This window comes from Aedes albopictus, chromosome 2 (assembly GCF_035046485.1).
Source record: "Aedes albopictus strain Foshan chromosome 2, AalbF5, whole genome shotgun sequence".
NCBI classification, from domain to species: Eukaryota; Metazoa; Arthropoda; class Insecta; order Diptera; family Culicidae; genus Aedes; species Aedes albopictus.
In genome coordinates, this window is record NC_085137.1 from 202,114,764 (window position 1) to 202,131,051 (window position 16,288).

Sequence of the window (16,288 nt, forward strand, 5' to 3'; positions counted from 1 at the left end):
TTTCCTTACCGCGGCGAGGCAGCGGAAGCCACAAACGGAGCTGTATCCTTGCTCCGAAAGCAACTGTGTGACGAGTTATATCATTCCCTTCGCAGGAGCTGGTCACGTCAAAACATTGTTCAACTTTTCATAAATATGGCCGTCGGAATCCTTGCTGTGGTTGCAGGAACTCGGGTCGAGATTTTCCGCGGATAATCAGTGAAGGTGAAGAACTCGTTGGCTTGTATCGTGGGTTGACCGTCTGATATAACGCGAACAATTGTGAGGATGTAGTGAGAGTTTGTGGTTCTGTTGAAACTGGATTTTATTACTATTGTGAATAGAAGGATATCTCTACATTTTCTGAAACTGCAATTTTGTACAGGTAAGATCTTTGCATTAATTTGCTGTGATGCAACCGATTAAACGGATTATTTTGCTACTATTTTTGGTTGGTTTCACCTCAAATTAATAAATCAATACGACTACGCTTCATAATCAAGAGGGGATAGCTTCCGAGTAGCAATTCGTTCCAATCTGCTTGCTTATGTTTCTCTTCCGGCTTTATGCAATCCATTCATCCATTTGCTCTTCTGTGGGCAATAACTTTAAACAAGTGCTCAAATATTTAGGTCTGATTTCATAACCGGCTTCAGCGAAACACACGAGGAGGCAGCCACATCCTGGAGCAACCCGTGCATGAAATATGTTCTGCAGAATTCAATATTCATAACCACGTAAAGCGACCGCCTCCAACCCCAGATGGATTGTCATAATTTCCCCCGGCTATCCAGTAGTGAGTGAAAAGTTAGCAGATTATGTAAACTATTCATAACACATCTCCCCGTGTGGCAGCACATTCCGGAAGTGTATGGGAGAGGGCTTTGCCCAAATGGGACACTCCCCGAGCGCCTCCACACCACCGCACCACCGCTTCATCGAGTGCGGCACAAACACACTTGCGCCAGAGCATCCACATCACACATCTTTTGGTATGCCGAAACAATCGTCATGCAATAGCACCAATGGAGATTATGCCAAATGGGCATCATGCCTTTTTTTCTATTATTCTATGAAGCTGTGAACTTGAAGAAAGTTTTTGGGGAAATCGGCATGAAATGCAACTTTAAGCATGAGCGTAGCAAGGAATTTTGTTTTCAGAGGCTTTGAGAAAAAAAAAAACTGGTTCAAGATTGTTTTATAGTAAGTATTTGAAATGCCAGATATCACAGTAGTCTTCATCATAAAGCAATTAAATATGTTTAAACGCGTATTTTTATGAAACCATCTTCTTTTATCACATGACATGATGTCCCAACTGAAAAAAGAAGTTAACTTAAGCTTAGCGTCCTACGAGCACTTCCACAGTTATTAACTGAGATACGCTATGCCCAAGGGAACAAAGGAAAGTTTTATTTCGAAAAGTTCCTGTACCGACCTGGATTCGAACCCTTCACCCTCAGGATGGTCAGGCTGAATAACCGTGTGCTTACCATCTCAGCTATACGGGCCCTTTTGATGAGAAAACATTTGATAGCAAAAAAAGTTTAATTAATCCACCTAGTGGTGATGGTGCCTTCCTCGTGTGCTTGAAATCTCTTTTCAACAAAACTCATGTCGATGAGTATCGCGCTCATATCCGTTTACCCGATCAGAAATGCATAACCGCATTATAACCGGTTAAGTTATTAATTTCAAAGATTTTTCATAACAGAATGAGTTATAAAATTCGCCGGTTAGGTGTTAAAATATCAAAAATTGCTCTAGCCATAACACAATTATAACAGGTCTTGATACAATTATAACAAGCTTATAACAAAATGAGATATAAAAAAAAACCAAGAAAGGAAAATCAAATTATATCACTCACATCAAATACTCTTTATTTCAATATACCTTTCTTCAGCATTTTCCACACGAATCAATAAAGACACAAATGTAACGCCATCTATTGATAAAAAAGTGCGTGAGCGATTTTTTTTTGACTATCGCGCTTTTAGCGTGCACTGTGAAATAAAACGTCAAAAACCAAAACAAACATTTTGCTCTTCTGCTGGAAGTTTTCAAAACATTTTTCATTCGCTGCAGTGAAGTCGTTTCGTTACTGTTTTCAGCAGATTATCCGTATAAAGGTAAGATAGAAACATAGAAATTCAAATCATAAGATCATTGAAACAATAATTCCTTTACTATTTTGTAGGTTCTCACTCGTTGTTTGCCCGTATACGATCTGTTGCAGTAGGCAGCCGCGCTAGGAGCCTTTTCTGATTGCGTTGCGACAGGGATTGCAAGGACGTGGTGCAAGCAGGTAGTTGCTACGCCCAAGATACCACCGCCCGGAACCCAAAAGGACATTTGGCTGGAAAATTATTGCTGCGTTGGAACCAGCGCGCCATACGACCACAGAGAACAGCCATCCAGGCTAGAACAAATTTCATTCAGAAAGTTGTGTAAGGATTTGAATCTTCACTTGAGTAAGGTTGCAAACCAATATACGATGAAAACACTAACGCCGCCAAACACCATATTGCCACAGTCAGTGGTGAATTGAAACATTTCAAGTGGTGAATTAAATTAGTATGGGAAATAAACCGATTGCAGCGCCACGCTATTGCCACTTGTGTTGCCGATTTCAAATGGCCGTTAAATTCCTTACACAGTTTCGGAACTGGACTTGGATGTCTGTTCTCTGTGATACGACCAAAACAGTTCTTTGTGCATTGGATTGTCGGGGAAACGAAAAATCAGCAAGAACTTTGCAACCCGGTGAGTTTTTGAAAGTTGACCAGCAATGAAGTAGGCCGCAATTTCGTTTCATAATCCGGAGCATTGCTATCGCTGTAGGGCCTTCCCCGATTTACCCACGTTTATAATTATATAATCTGAAGGACAATAATTTAATCAATGTACGAGGGTGCATCGAGGAAGACCCTACATTGACAGTAACGTCCTTATTTACAATGGATCATTCATAAATGACATATCATTTCAAGATAAGGTACACCGAGGCAAGATGAAACGCGAAATTTTGGGATAGATTTCAATACAATTTGGAAATTTATCCTTCCCTAAAAGATTGTTTGAATCAAAAACTATGTGTTATGGCAATTAAATTGTTTATCATCATATGAAAACAATATGTTATCCCGCTGTTTCATCTTGCCCACCCGTTTCAACTTGCCCCGGAATACCTGATTTTGCTATGAATCATTTATTGTCAAAAATCAAACAAAAAGTGCTCATTTATGAATGCTCCCCTAAAAAACAGTAGCGATCTCTATTTCTTGTCACCTTTCGAAAACTCACAAGGGTTGTAAACGTTTTTGCTGATCTGTAATGCAAATGTGAAAATATCGATACACGATTTGATGCAATTCGTCCAATTAGTGACGATCGATAACAAAGTACATAGGATGCAGAACTATTTTTGCAGTGGGTTCTGTTTTAAGCATTTTCCGCCAAATTTCAACCGATCTCATATCAATAGATTTTTTTTAGTTCACGTTGAGTTACGTTTCAAATTGATTTAAGTATAGCGCAAAATGCTCAAAATAGGATTCCCTGCCCAAATAGTACAATTCCCTATTTCGAAGGGTTTCGACCTAATGATGAAGAAAGTATTGATGTTATATAATATTATGTTAGTGCTGTTGGAAGAGGTATAATAAGAAGTGGATGAAATAGAGAATAAAATTTGACTACATTTTATTGTGATCTTATTACTAATAGAACTACATTGGACCTTTCTTGATCGAGCGAATTAGACTATCTCAGCTGTTAATGTTCAGCTTTTTGCGTTTTGTCAACACTTTTTTAGACTTTTTGTCCTTTCGCTTTTTTTGTTCGCTGTTTTGGATCTTCATGTTCAAGTTTTGTAATTTTGCTTTAATTAGCATGTTAAAATATTTGTTAGCTATTATCTTTGCGCATGAAACGCAAAGCGTATTGTAAATCAATTGGCCGGGTTCGTTTTGGGATTCATATGACCAAAATATCAAATCTAATAGCTTCCGTTTGACACCTTTGACTGATTTTTTAAGAAAAGCCTCAAAATTTGTTTCAAAGACAGCTACTAACTTTTTACAAAATCTAAATATTCCCAAGCCTGGTGGATTCAGCTTTGAATCAGGTTTGAACTTTTTAAGGTTTAGCAGTATTTTGTTTTCTCGTGATACAAAGCAAGTGTCTCCATATGCTTTCTTTATGCAATCTTCGTGAACCAATTTTGATGCAACCCAACCGGAAGTATAATACACGCAATTGGATTGATTGATTTCCATTTTTGGGTCAGCATTTTTGATTGTTTTCTTCTTAACAATAGGATTGCTAAAGAATTTTACTTTTGACATTTCCAAAGTGCTCACAAAATATTTATCGAGATCTGCCTCAACATTTCCCAATTTCTTCGGCGCCATAATCTGGTTTATAACGATAGATTTGAATGCGGATGCGAATTTGCTTGGATCTGGGTGGTTATTGTTACAATTTTTCCAGCGTATGAGCGAAAAGAAATGCTCAAGACAGTCTTGGGATAAGTTTCTTGTTCTAAGAAAAGAGAAACCGTGGTTTGTATGGAGATCTTCCCATAGTTCCTCAATAGCCGAAATGTAAATTATCCAACCATCGATGAAATACGGTCTACGAGAATGAGATGGAAGTTTTGGAAATTGTCCTTCCTGAAATGATAAAGAATGCTTTAACAAGTGTAAGAATGAGGATTAAGCAGTTTACCTTTTCAGATCAAAACAGCCCTTTGGAATAAATCGCAGAGATTTCAATTTAGTTTTCATCGACCTTAGAAACTCCCAGTGAGCGGAATTTTGCTGTAGTGGTTTTTTAAGATCCTGTAATCAAAATTTTTAAGGTAAAATGGATTACAAATGAATGAATTACATACCTTTGTCACGTTGAAGGTTGACGAGTTAGCGCAATCAAAAAGTTTATCAAAGCATTCGGTGTAGGCTGCGGTATTTAAACACATTTGAGGTATTTTTTTAAAACCAACGTACGCTTTCAATCCTGCACTCACAGAGGAGCTAAGGGTTTGAGTAGCTAAGCTGACATTCATTTCCGCATAAGGTGCTAATTCAACATGTTTTGCAGTTAGTTTCGGAACCAATCTAGGAAAACATTTCACGTCTTCATTGAACAAATCGATGATATGTTCAAAACTGCATATTTTTTCGTCAAACACAGCATTATGCTTCAACAAATTGTTTCTAGCCGACTTGGCCAGATGAGGTGCGTCGAAGGCACAAAAAATTTTCTTCTTCTGAAAAATAAACCATGGGCGCTCTGATGTTACTCCGTACAGTTTGAAAAGAGATCTGTTCGTTGAATTTTGGTCACATACTAACAACTTCGGAATGAGTCCAGCTTCGGTAATCAGTTTCAATCCTTTCTCCACAATGCTTCGAAGACGATCAGTGTTTAGTGAGCTAGGGTTGAAAAAGTAGCCAATAGCTTGTTTAAAGCCCGATTTAATGGACTTCACCATTATTGTCAAAGCTGTGCTAGCCCTTTGACTCAAATTCGTAGGTTCACTATCAACTTTTGTAGGAAATCCCATAAAGTAGTCGGGCTCAGAGTTTGCAACGTATGTTAACCGTTGTGACACGCTCATTTCATCGATAAATACCGTGACCAGCTTTTCGTCCTCTGGAAGACCGGCCACTTTGAACTTAAGCAACTTCATGACAGTTGCAGAATACCCCTCTTTAATTTCCAATTTGGATAGCCACCGGTTGATTGTTCCGACAGAGGGCAAGGTAAAAAATTGCCGCATCTGCCGATACGCTTTACTGGAGCAATAGTGGAGTATGATAGCCATGTTCTGCATTTTTGCCGAATATCTTGCCCCTCGCTGTTTTCGACTTTTATTTCTCTGTAGTTCCAACAGCATCGGATCTATCAAACTCGATGACTGTGATTTCAAAGCGGCTTTCAACTCATCTCGTTCCCTCGTTAGATCCCGTACCCTGGCCTTTAGAGCGGTCATTCTTTTCTACTTAACTCGCATTTTCTTTTTCAGGTCACGGTTCTCCTCTTCGACTAAAACAAGCCGTTCCATACACATTGTTATCCTTTCGAAATCCGCAGCATAATCGTGGTCATGATTGACAGGAGTATCGAAGCTGATTTCTGAGTGAGAGGGCCCAGTTGGCTCAGGTATGCGTGGCATCGAATTGTACATCGAAGCGACTTCTACTTCGCCGGCTATGCCCATGTCATCTGGTGCATAGTAGTTGACCTCAGTTTCCATCGGTATTACTTCGTCGGTGGTGCAAGGGAGTACGAAGTCAGCATTATTGGTACCTTCAGGAACACCGGGAAATAGTGACGGGCGAGCATGAAGATACAGCCTAAGGTTCAAAAGTGGTTAGACACATATTATGAGAAACTTTGTATGAACACTTTTTTACCCTTGCGACTTGTTGCGTGGATTAGAAAAATCTGATTCCTGGAAGTGTAACGAGCAAACCACGCTGTGTTTGCTGAGGAAAGGATTACAGCAAAACTTGATCCAGGCATCAGCTTCTCTGCAAAAAAAGCAAAAGACATGGTCAACATAGTAGCGTTCAATAACACCAGACGAACTTTAACTACCTTTGCGTTGAGTTAATCCGGTAGAATGAGAGAGAAGATGGACCATCTTTTGAACTGGAACATCCAGATACAGCGCATGTAACTCTTCCCATCGTTGTTTTCGGATGAATTGAAGAAAATAGTTGAAACAATTTTCAATTAACGCACTTTTGGAAACGATGTTTTTGTTTATCACAACAAAAATATGTTTGCTTCTTCTTTCTTCTTTCGAAAATCGCTAGCGGCGAGAACTGTCATTTGCATACCGCAAAATTTGTAGTGTACTAGTATACTTTCAAGCCACCGCGGCGCTGGGGTAGCGTCTTTCGTGGAAAGGAGAAGTGGGGTATATTTAGATAGAGAGTATTTGCTCACATGTTGTTATAAACCAGTTATGAATATATTGGGTACAAATTAAGTAGTGTAAAAATTAACTCATTTTTGGGTAATCAATTTTTGGAGTGACATTTTATTTTAGTAAAAACTTACTGACATCAAAACACTTCTCCACATAGTATACATAAAACCCAGGAATTCGAACCTAAGACGGCTAGAACCTGGAACAGGAGCTCGTCGTTTTTACCAGTAATGACATCGCAGCACTTGAAGTGAGGGGCGATAAATGCTGAAATGGTTCTTCATATTGGTAGATCCTCTATAAATAAACTCGCTGACAGGGCTGAAAAACGTCGCCGTACGACCAAAAAAGTCGACGACGAGAACGAAAACTAGATCGTCATCGTTGCTCGTTCCACATCGGATGACTCATTCAAGCCAGCGAATCGTCGTGAAGGGCTTGCGTCGTGACGAAAACAAAATCTTCATTCGCTTTGTTTCGCTCTTCGTCCAAGTGCATCTAGCCGACGGAGTCAATGTTGCCACCAGCAACACACAAAAAAAAGATTTTAATAAAAAAATAATTGCACCTGGAATCAAACAAAGAACCTCTAGATTGCCAATCCAGCACTCTTACCAACTGAGCTAGTGAGGTTTCACATTACCGTTAGTGCCGAAACGCCAATAAAAGCTATTCCCAGTTGGCGTTCGCTTGGCCCGTCGTCGCTCATTTCCAGGGAACAAAGAGGACGACGGAAAAGTTGGTGGGTGACTATTTATGATTGAGCTTCGTCGTGACGCCCGCAGTCGGCGACGAAAAGGCTAATCGTCACCGTTGTTCTTTCGGACGAAGATTGTTTTATTGTTATCTTCACGCAGTGGTGACGAGAAGGACGTTTGTCAACCCTGCTCGCTGATCCAACATACCAGAGAGGGAAAGTATGACGTCACCATACCCAGTTATGACGTCACCATGCACGTTACTACAGCCCATTTTGTCCCTCAGCTTCAATGTCGTGCGCGCTTGTTGTGCACTAGAGCCAGCGTTCACTACTTCGGAGCCCACATCGCTGTACCTACGCGAATGGACGTTACACGAAACTGTTCTTAATACAGTTGATAGCAATTATATTTTCGTGCTATTAACGAAGTTGAACAGATAGTTAATGACTTTCAAATACCGTCGTTGGGGGTGAGAATGGGTCAAAAAAGGATACTCAAAGATTGTTTGTTAAATAACAAATGCAATGGAAGTCGGAATAACTTTTTATTTGGTATGTATACTCTCCTATGTGGTAATGATAGTTTAGCAAGAAAGTATCACGTTATATGAATTGCCTACTAAACTACAAATGATTGAAAATTGACCCAATCTCACCCCTTAGATATTATTTTTTAAGAAAAAAAGTTATAGCGATTTCATTTATTCTATGTTTTTTAGTAAATTTATCTATTTTTCATATGCGTCCCATTACTTTTTCAATTTAATGTCGGCTATTTGGGTGCTCTCCTTTAAACATAAATATATTCAAGTTAATAAGGCTGATACAAATTTATTTTTGACTTTTTGTCTCCCCAACAATCATGTTGGCCATCAATGCTGATGCGATGCCAATTTCTGCGCGCCCAAGCATGATTGCCCCCGAAAAGCTAGTTTTTAGGGCACATTTGGCTTCCACGAATTTAAATAATTTTTGCTCAACTCCTACAGGATTGATGTCAGAGAAGCAAATAACCACAAAACATTAGAGAATGTGATGCCGTTTTAAAAAATCTAACATATTAAGTATATTAGGGTGTTCCAGAACAAAATTTATCAAAAAACCAACTTTTTAAGGTTTTTCTGATAATAAATGTGATAATTACACATGTTTGATTCAATTTTATTTGCATGCGTTGTTCGAAGAACTTGTAGCAAACAAGTATATCTTTCAATTTCTGCCGAAAGAATTAAGTTTTGACAAGCTTCAGTGTAGTTATGATTTTTTGAAATTCGAAAATAGTCGAAAAACACAAAATTGATTTGATACACCTCTTTATTTCAACGGATTTGGCTAAAATTTCGATCAGTTACTTCTTTCAGCATGCCAATCAAAATACGGGGTAGGACTTGAAAATCAGAGAAAATTTTTGAAAAGCTGGACAGGCCTAATACCCATATGGCATCAGGTATGAGTAGGTCGGCTCTAGAGGCACGTTCTCCTCAATTTGGGAAGTTTGTGCCCATATGGCATGGTTTAAGGGCCTAAAACTTCATTTAACAGCTGCCATGTTGAATTTTAGACCACCATCATGGATATGCTGGTCGCCACTTTAGCCTTTGGACATCTACCCCATACCAAATATACCTATATTGAATGGTTTTGAAGCCTAAAACTCCATTTAACATTTGCCACTTGAATTTGGAGTCGCCATATTGGATTTTATACCACCATCTTGGATATTCTGGTCGTCATTTTTATCCTCCGGATATTTTCCATATACCAATTTTGAATGGATTCAAAGCCTAAAACACCATTACACAGCCGCTATGTTGAATTAAAAGCCACCATCTTGAATTTTGGACCACCATCTTGCATACTCTAGTCACCCACCATTTTTGGACTCCGGACATCTTCTCCATGTCAAAAATAACCGTATTGACGCCGAGGATCTGGGATTGAATCCCACTCCCGACAAACTCACAAATTGTGAGTTCTTCCTTCGGAAGGGAAGTAAAGCGTGGGTCCCGAGATAAACTAGCCTAGGGCTAAAAATCTCGTTAATACAGATTTTTTTATAAACATTTATTTGGAACACATTCACAGTTATGTACAATACATTTCACAAAACGTTACAAAACTTAAAGCAATTTATAATCTAATATAAAATCTAATGCGTGTATAGTCAAATTTTCTGCATCTAAGATAAACTTTATATAAACTATGAACAATTTGAGAGCTTTGTTTTTTGCACTAATGTTGATGTTTTTGAGTTCTGGTAACGAAAAATCCGTATATCTATGTCTTCTACCTGTAATTGTCTCTAGTTTGAGAAGGACATGATTCCATAGATGTCGTATTCGAGAGCATAACGCAAATTTATGTTCAAAATCCTCGTTTGCACTACTACAGTTTTAACAAATCGGGCTCTGCAACCTATTTTGCCGAAACAGCAAAGTAGCGTGAGGTATTTATCATTGACAAACAAGTAAAACAATGATTTTTCTTCTGATTATAAGGTTTTGTTTCGTATGTTACTCCAAATCCTCTTCCAAGAGACAGTATTAGTATCTGTTACTACCTTTGGTGTTGTCAACTTTGCTTTGTAGTATTTATGGAGCTCTTTTGCTGATAGATATTCGATCGTATACTCGGAAAGATATGGAACTTCTTTTGCAATAACTTTAAGGCAAGGATATAACGCAGGAATTGCTTGAATATGAGGTGGATTGCTGAAAAACTAATGGAAAGAATGCGCGAATGGTAAGTTTTGCTCACATTGCAAAAATTTGTTTACTAACAGTGCCTTACATTCAGGGATGGGAACACTCACTTGCAACGAGTTACATTCACTTGCTATGCGTGTGCGACCTCTACTCTATTCGGCAAAGTTTTCGACGAAATCACAAGGTAAAAGTCGTTCATACATCGTTTCTCGATTGCTCGCTTCTGAGTTGAGAAAACTGCAAGTGAGTGTAACTCTTTCCAAGTGAGTGTTCCCATGCTTGCTTACATTTTTGTATCGGCAGATGAAGATTTAAGCCTCCCTTATCAATAGAAAGGTCAGTTGATCTAAAGCTAATCTTGTAGGATATCTGCCCCAAATAAAGCATCCTATTTGTGATGTCATTCTTGCTAGTATAGCATTTGGAACAGTTAAAATTGATGCTACAAACCATAACCTGGCAGTAATGAACGTATTTAGTAGGATAACTTTTTGGAGCAGAGAAAGAATCCAAGGTTTATAAAGCCACGTTAACCTTGACGTACTTCGAACTACTTCAGTCCAGTTATGTTCAATTGTCTTTTTGAGATAATTGAAAAAAGTTATGCCTAAGATTTTAATTGAATCGTTAACGTTCAACCATCTATAGTTATTGTAACCATCACTATTTATTCCTATGTTAACTGAGATCGTTTTATTCAAATTAAGGACCGCTCCTGCGCAAACTCCAGAATCTTCAAAAGTTCTCCTAATAGTTTCCACCTTGCGATCATCGAATATTACTATCGATATGTCGTCTGCGTAGGCAACGACTAGCTCCAAACGATTGTCACAGATTGTTTGCAGCTTCTCTATCAGTGGATGCAAATATATAACAAATAAATGCATGCTCAGGGGGTCCCCCTGACGTATAGATCTTCGGACGGGAAAACTTTGAGACAGATGTCCATTTATGAGGAGTCGTGAGCACGAGTTTTGCCTGATTCGTTCTAACAATCCGATCAAGTCATCGTTAAAACGAATTTCCCTCATAACGTTTAATAGATACCGTTGATCCACACGATCAAACGCGTGATCTAGGTTGAAAGATATAAGCCTGCCTGTCTTGCGCTTGCAATTAAGTTCGACAATTTTGTCTTTGATTCCTAAAACTGCCTCAAAGATATTTTTACTATTATTAGAACATTTCTGATTTTCATTCAAAACGTGATTATTAATCATTATTTTCTCCAAGCGTGCTTTTAGAATTCGAGCTAGTAGTTTATAGTCACAATTGAGTAACGTGATAGGCCTAAAAGATTTAACCGATAAAATGAGATTGAACCGATCATTCAAAATCAAGTTCAACTGTCGATGAATGATGTCAAAACTCTGTAGGTATTCCATCACTTCCCGGTGATTTCTTAGCCGCCGCGAATTAAATGGAGGAGAAAATTTCTTCCGTAGTAATTTCGTTCATCGCATGGTTATTACCCTCACAGTTAATGTCAATTGTTCGATTGCTGGGAAAATTTGTATTTGGTTCATGATTGTGGGAAGTATAAAGCTGATTAAAATAATTAAAAACATGTCCTTCAATTTCAGCGGCATTCCATTATGTGAAATTTCAGTGATAGTATTTACTATTCTTTTTCCGTCTAGCTCGGTCAGCCAACTGGAAGGTTGAGAGTTTTTTCCCAGATATGATCTTATCATTGAGCCTCTCAAAGGTTTGCGATAAGTGGTTTTGCAACGAAAGCATTTTACCTTTGATTTCGTTAATTTCTGCCGTTCCCCTTGGATTTTGATAGAGATTATCATAAGCTATTCTAAGTTGCCGGTACAACATTTCATTCTCAGCATGAAACCTTCGAAAAGTTTCGTTTGTTTTCCAACGAAAAAAAACTTCTTATTTTCGGTTTGGCAAAAGTCACCCACCACGATATCCAACTATTGTAATTTCTACGTTCGCGAAGCCAACGGTTCCATTTGATTTCGAGTTCTTGCAAGTTATCTTCGGTTAAAAAATAAGCACGTATTGACCCGTTTCCACAATATCGGCCCTGATTTGGCAAGCAACAACGAATTTTGTATGGTTTATGATCTGAGAACGATGTTACATAAAATTCCGCTGTTCGTAGCTGTGCTACCAATGATTCAGTAATACAATAAGCGATCAACACGAGATGCACAGTTTGGTCGAATAAAACTGCACTGAATTGATTTGGTTTAAGCAGATCCCACGTATCTTTAAGATTCAAATTACTAAGCAGTGTGCCCTAAGCCGGACTGAAGTTACTCGAGCCAGTTGAATCCCAACACAATCAAAATCACCACCTAACACCAAATGTTCGGAAGTTGACTGTAAATAAAATGGTAAAATATTCTGAAAGAAGTTTTCCCTACTAGCGTAATTCGCTGTTTCCGATGGGGCATAAACATTGACAATCTTAACGCCACCATATAAGGTAACTGATATTACTAGACTATGCTTCGTTGAACATTTGAGAACGACATGTGAGATTTCAAGGCTTTCGCAGTGCCACGTTTTTGGTTGTCAACGTTCGTTATTACATTGAAACCCGGAATAGCAATGTATGGATCCTTAACTTTCTGTAGCAAGACTATATCTTAATCTACCAATCTAATGAACGTGCGTAAGGATTGTATCTTGGTGTTGCTCGAAATTGCGTTAGTATTGATACTGGCTATGTTGTAGCTATAACTTAGATTGCTCATCGCTCTCCTACTTACCTACTCTCTGCTTCTTTGAACGATCCCGACCTTTCGTAACAGTGATGAACTGTTGATCTGATGAGCTGTCGTATGAGTTAACATCACTATTTGATATTTCCATTGAGCAATTAGCATCACCGGTACCACCGCAGACAACATCCAGTGATTTGTTGAATGATCCGGTTGGACTAACATCAGATCTTACCAGTATAGGGGCAATCATTGTCGATACTTCCTTCGCTTTTGAAGAATTTTACAGATAGAAAAAAAAACGTATTGAATGGTTATAGGGCCTAAAACTGCATTAAACAGCCGCCATCTTGAATTTGGAGCCATCTGACTGAGAGACTCTTACCACTACTGGAATAGGCGGTCCGTAGTGTTATTCTTAGCCGGCTGAACCAACCGCTAGACATCAGCAATCTAGGCTAACCAAGCAAAGAAGTTGATATTGATGATAGAAAATTATCCCCTTTCTACTGTATCTTGTTACGCCACCGTGAGCATTCTTGTCTTCCCAGGTTTGTGTACCTACCTTGCAATTGCATTCATCCTGTGATGGGGCACGGCTGCTAGTTGAGATTCGCACCCACAGGGAAAAGAACAATTCAGCCATGACCTAAATATATTTCTCCAACAGCATACAGTCCTGTCCAGGCAGGCCAGCAAGTGCAACAAGACAGAGTCCAACCCGGTGCGATGAAACAAGCGACGCCAATTTGGAAAAGAATGTGGGAGACGTGGGTATTGTGTCCAATTGCACCTCATCTGGCTTAGAGCACAGCAGTCAGTGCAGTGTGCTGCTGTCGGCTTGTGGTTTTCGGGTTGTGCAATCATGCCGGCTGGGAAGGTTGTCTGGGGGAGTACGAGTTGAACAAGGGAGATGCCATACCATTGTACTCTAGTTTAATCTGTACGAAAATTGTAGTCTGATTGCAGGTTTTGTCAGGCTTGATTAGAAATTCAGTTCACAAAGAAACGTGTAGAAAATTGTGTATGATATCCTCATGCGGCTTGGTTTGGGATTGTGATGCTCTGGTGCTAATTACTGGATTTAATTTATTGCGATTGAGCAATTTGAGTTCATTATGAGAAATGAGCATGAGAAGGAAATTCAACAAACAAATTCAACACATGTTTAAGAGTCTTGTTATATTATGGCTTTCTAATGATATTACATATTTATATCGTGTATGTCGAACCTATAGCCAGAACTGGTCCACTTCTATTTCTTATTCTCAGACCAACATAATAAATTCCGTCGTTAAAAAAGAATCTGTTGACAAAAAGTTTTAAAATTTATCGATTTTGCCATTAGCAGCAGCTCATCACACTGACCGGCAGAGTTTATTAGTTTGCCAATACTTTATGCAAATGATGAATCCTTTATCTTTTCTCTTCTCTGCCAACAGGACAACGGCACATCGAAATGCGGGCGCAACAGCTGCCACCATCTGTGGAACGGTCACGGAAAACCATTAACATCGACACTCTTCAACGATAAGAGGATCCACGGGAAAAGATACCCGTCGTAAACACACACCCACGTCCCGTAATAAACCCTGCCGAAAAGTTTCCGAGAAAAGCATCAAGCACACTCACGCGCGCACCCCTTTTCCGTTATTGTGCAAGTCAAGCCCCTGCCTGCTGCTGGTGGTGCTGAAGCTCGGTTGCGGTGTCGTCCTGCGTCAAGTGCGGTAAACACACGTTTGCACCCATTCCCACCTGGTGGAATTAGATTATGTACGGCGGTGGGAGCCCCCCATCGAAACTAACGGGGGGCTCCATGTCATCTCGCAGCAAACGCGCCAAAAAGTCCTCCTGGGGTGCCCGGGAGCGGGCCGGCATGAGCTTCCTGATCGTGATAGCGTTCTTCGCTATCTTCGGACTGATTATCCTAACCGAGGTGAGTGCTTAGCGGGATGAATTTAAAAATGTTTTAGCTTTGATGAGAGGAGGTAAACATATTATCCTTTGAGTCACCATACCGAGTAAAATATAAAGAGTGACACTCTTGAAGGGCGTGGCACCATTGAAGAGTGGTGCTCTTGATATTTTAAAATGTTTTTAAGTGACATGTCTTACGAAAATCTTTCCGACGAAATAGATTGATTCGGATTTAGAATTATGTCATAATACTTTGAGCTAACGACATAAATTGTGGACGGTATAAAAAGTGAATAATTTTCAAAGAGGGGGTGGAAGCTCATTCAAAATATTATCTCCTGGGCGCCCATTAAAAACACCACGCCCGGCGAAGACTGGCACTTGAGCCTAGCTATTTAGCACTGTAGTTGGAGGAAATGCCAATGCAGAACCCGTAGCTTCCGGGAAGGTAAGCCCAGCTCCCTGGGTTAGTGGGTTGGTGTCAGGCCCTGCGAGCCAGCCGTAAAAAAGACTAGCACCGGAAAATCAACAAGAGAAGAATGCGAACCGATACCAATGGCGACGACCACAGCGACGAAAAGGGACTTGCGATTGGAAGCTCGGTACGTGGAACTGATCTCTCAACTTCATCGGGAGCACCCGCATACTCGCCGATATACTGAAGGACCGCGGGTTCGGAATTGTAGCGCTGCAGGAGGTGTGTTGGACAGGATCTATGGTGCGAACGTTTAGAGGTAATCATAAACACTTAGAAATTCTGAAATTTACAGGAAACGGAATCACCAAAGAACGTAAACGTTTTCAAGGCTGAATCACGAATAGGACTCAATATTACGCGTATCATGTAAGTGCTGGTTGGTTACGTTAGATGTCAACAAATCCGTTTCACCAGAAACGTAGAATCAGTATCACGTTCATTAGCCATCTTCTAACTCGGTGAAATAGCCTAGAGGTAAGAGATGTGGCTCACGACCATCAGATCCGGTGTTCGAATCTATGCATGACAGTTTTTTACTTTTCTTTGTTTTATCTGTCAAATCGGTTACAGCGTTTGCTAGACGCTAAGAAAAAATAAGTTTTATTTTGGGGTGTCTTGAAAAACGCAAAATTTACATGTTTGAACCTCTAAATTTGTGTTTTTGAAGATGCTCGTATATGTCAGGTTCAGGACACTTGAAATTACATGATATATTCTAAGTGTGTACCATCTACCAGAGTTGCGGCAACACACGTGACCTGGGAACAGTTTTTATAGTGATGGGCGACATGCAGAGGCGCGTGATCGGTTGGTGGCCGATCGACGAAAGAATGTGAAGGTTGAGGATCAAGGGCCGATTCTTCAACATTAGCATAATAAACG

At 39.7% G+C, this 16,288-nt stretch overlaps 1 protein-coding gene across 2 annotated transcripts in view; it reads left to right on the plus strand.

The window, feature by feature from the left end:
- The window catches only part of LOC134287880 (uncharacterized), a 45,140-nt gene continuing 28,852 nt past the window's right edge, over nt 1–16,288 (plus strand). Inside the window, exons 1-2 of one of the 2 annotated variants that reach the window (XM_062851016.1) lie at nt 1–364; nt 14,454–14,947. In XM_062851016.1, coding sequence (XP_062707000.1) covers nt 14,783–14,947 — 165 coding nt within the window. In that variant the 5' untranslated portion in view covers nt 1–364; nt 14,454–14,782. The remainder of the gene's footprint in view (nt 365–14,453; nt 14,948–16,288) is intronic. The other variant, XM_062851017.1, reaches the window with a different exon arrangement.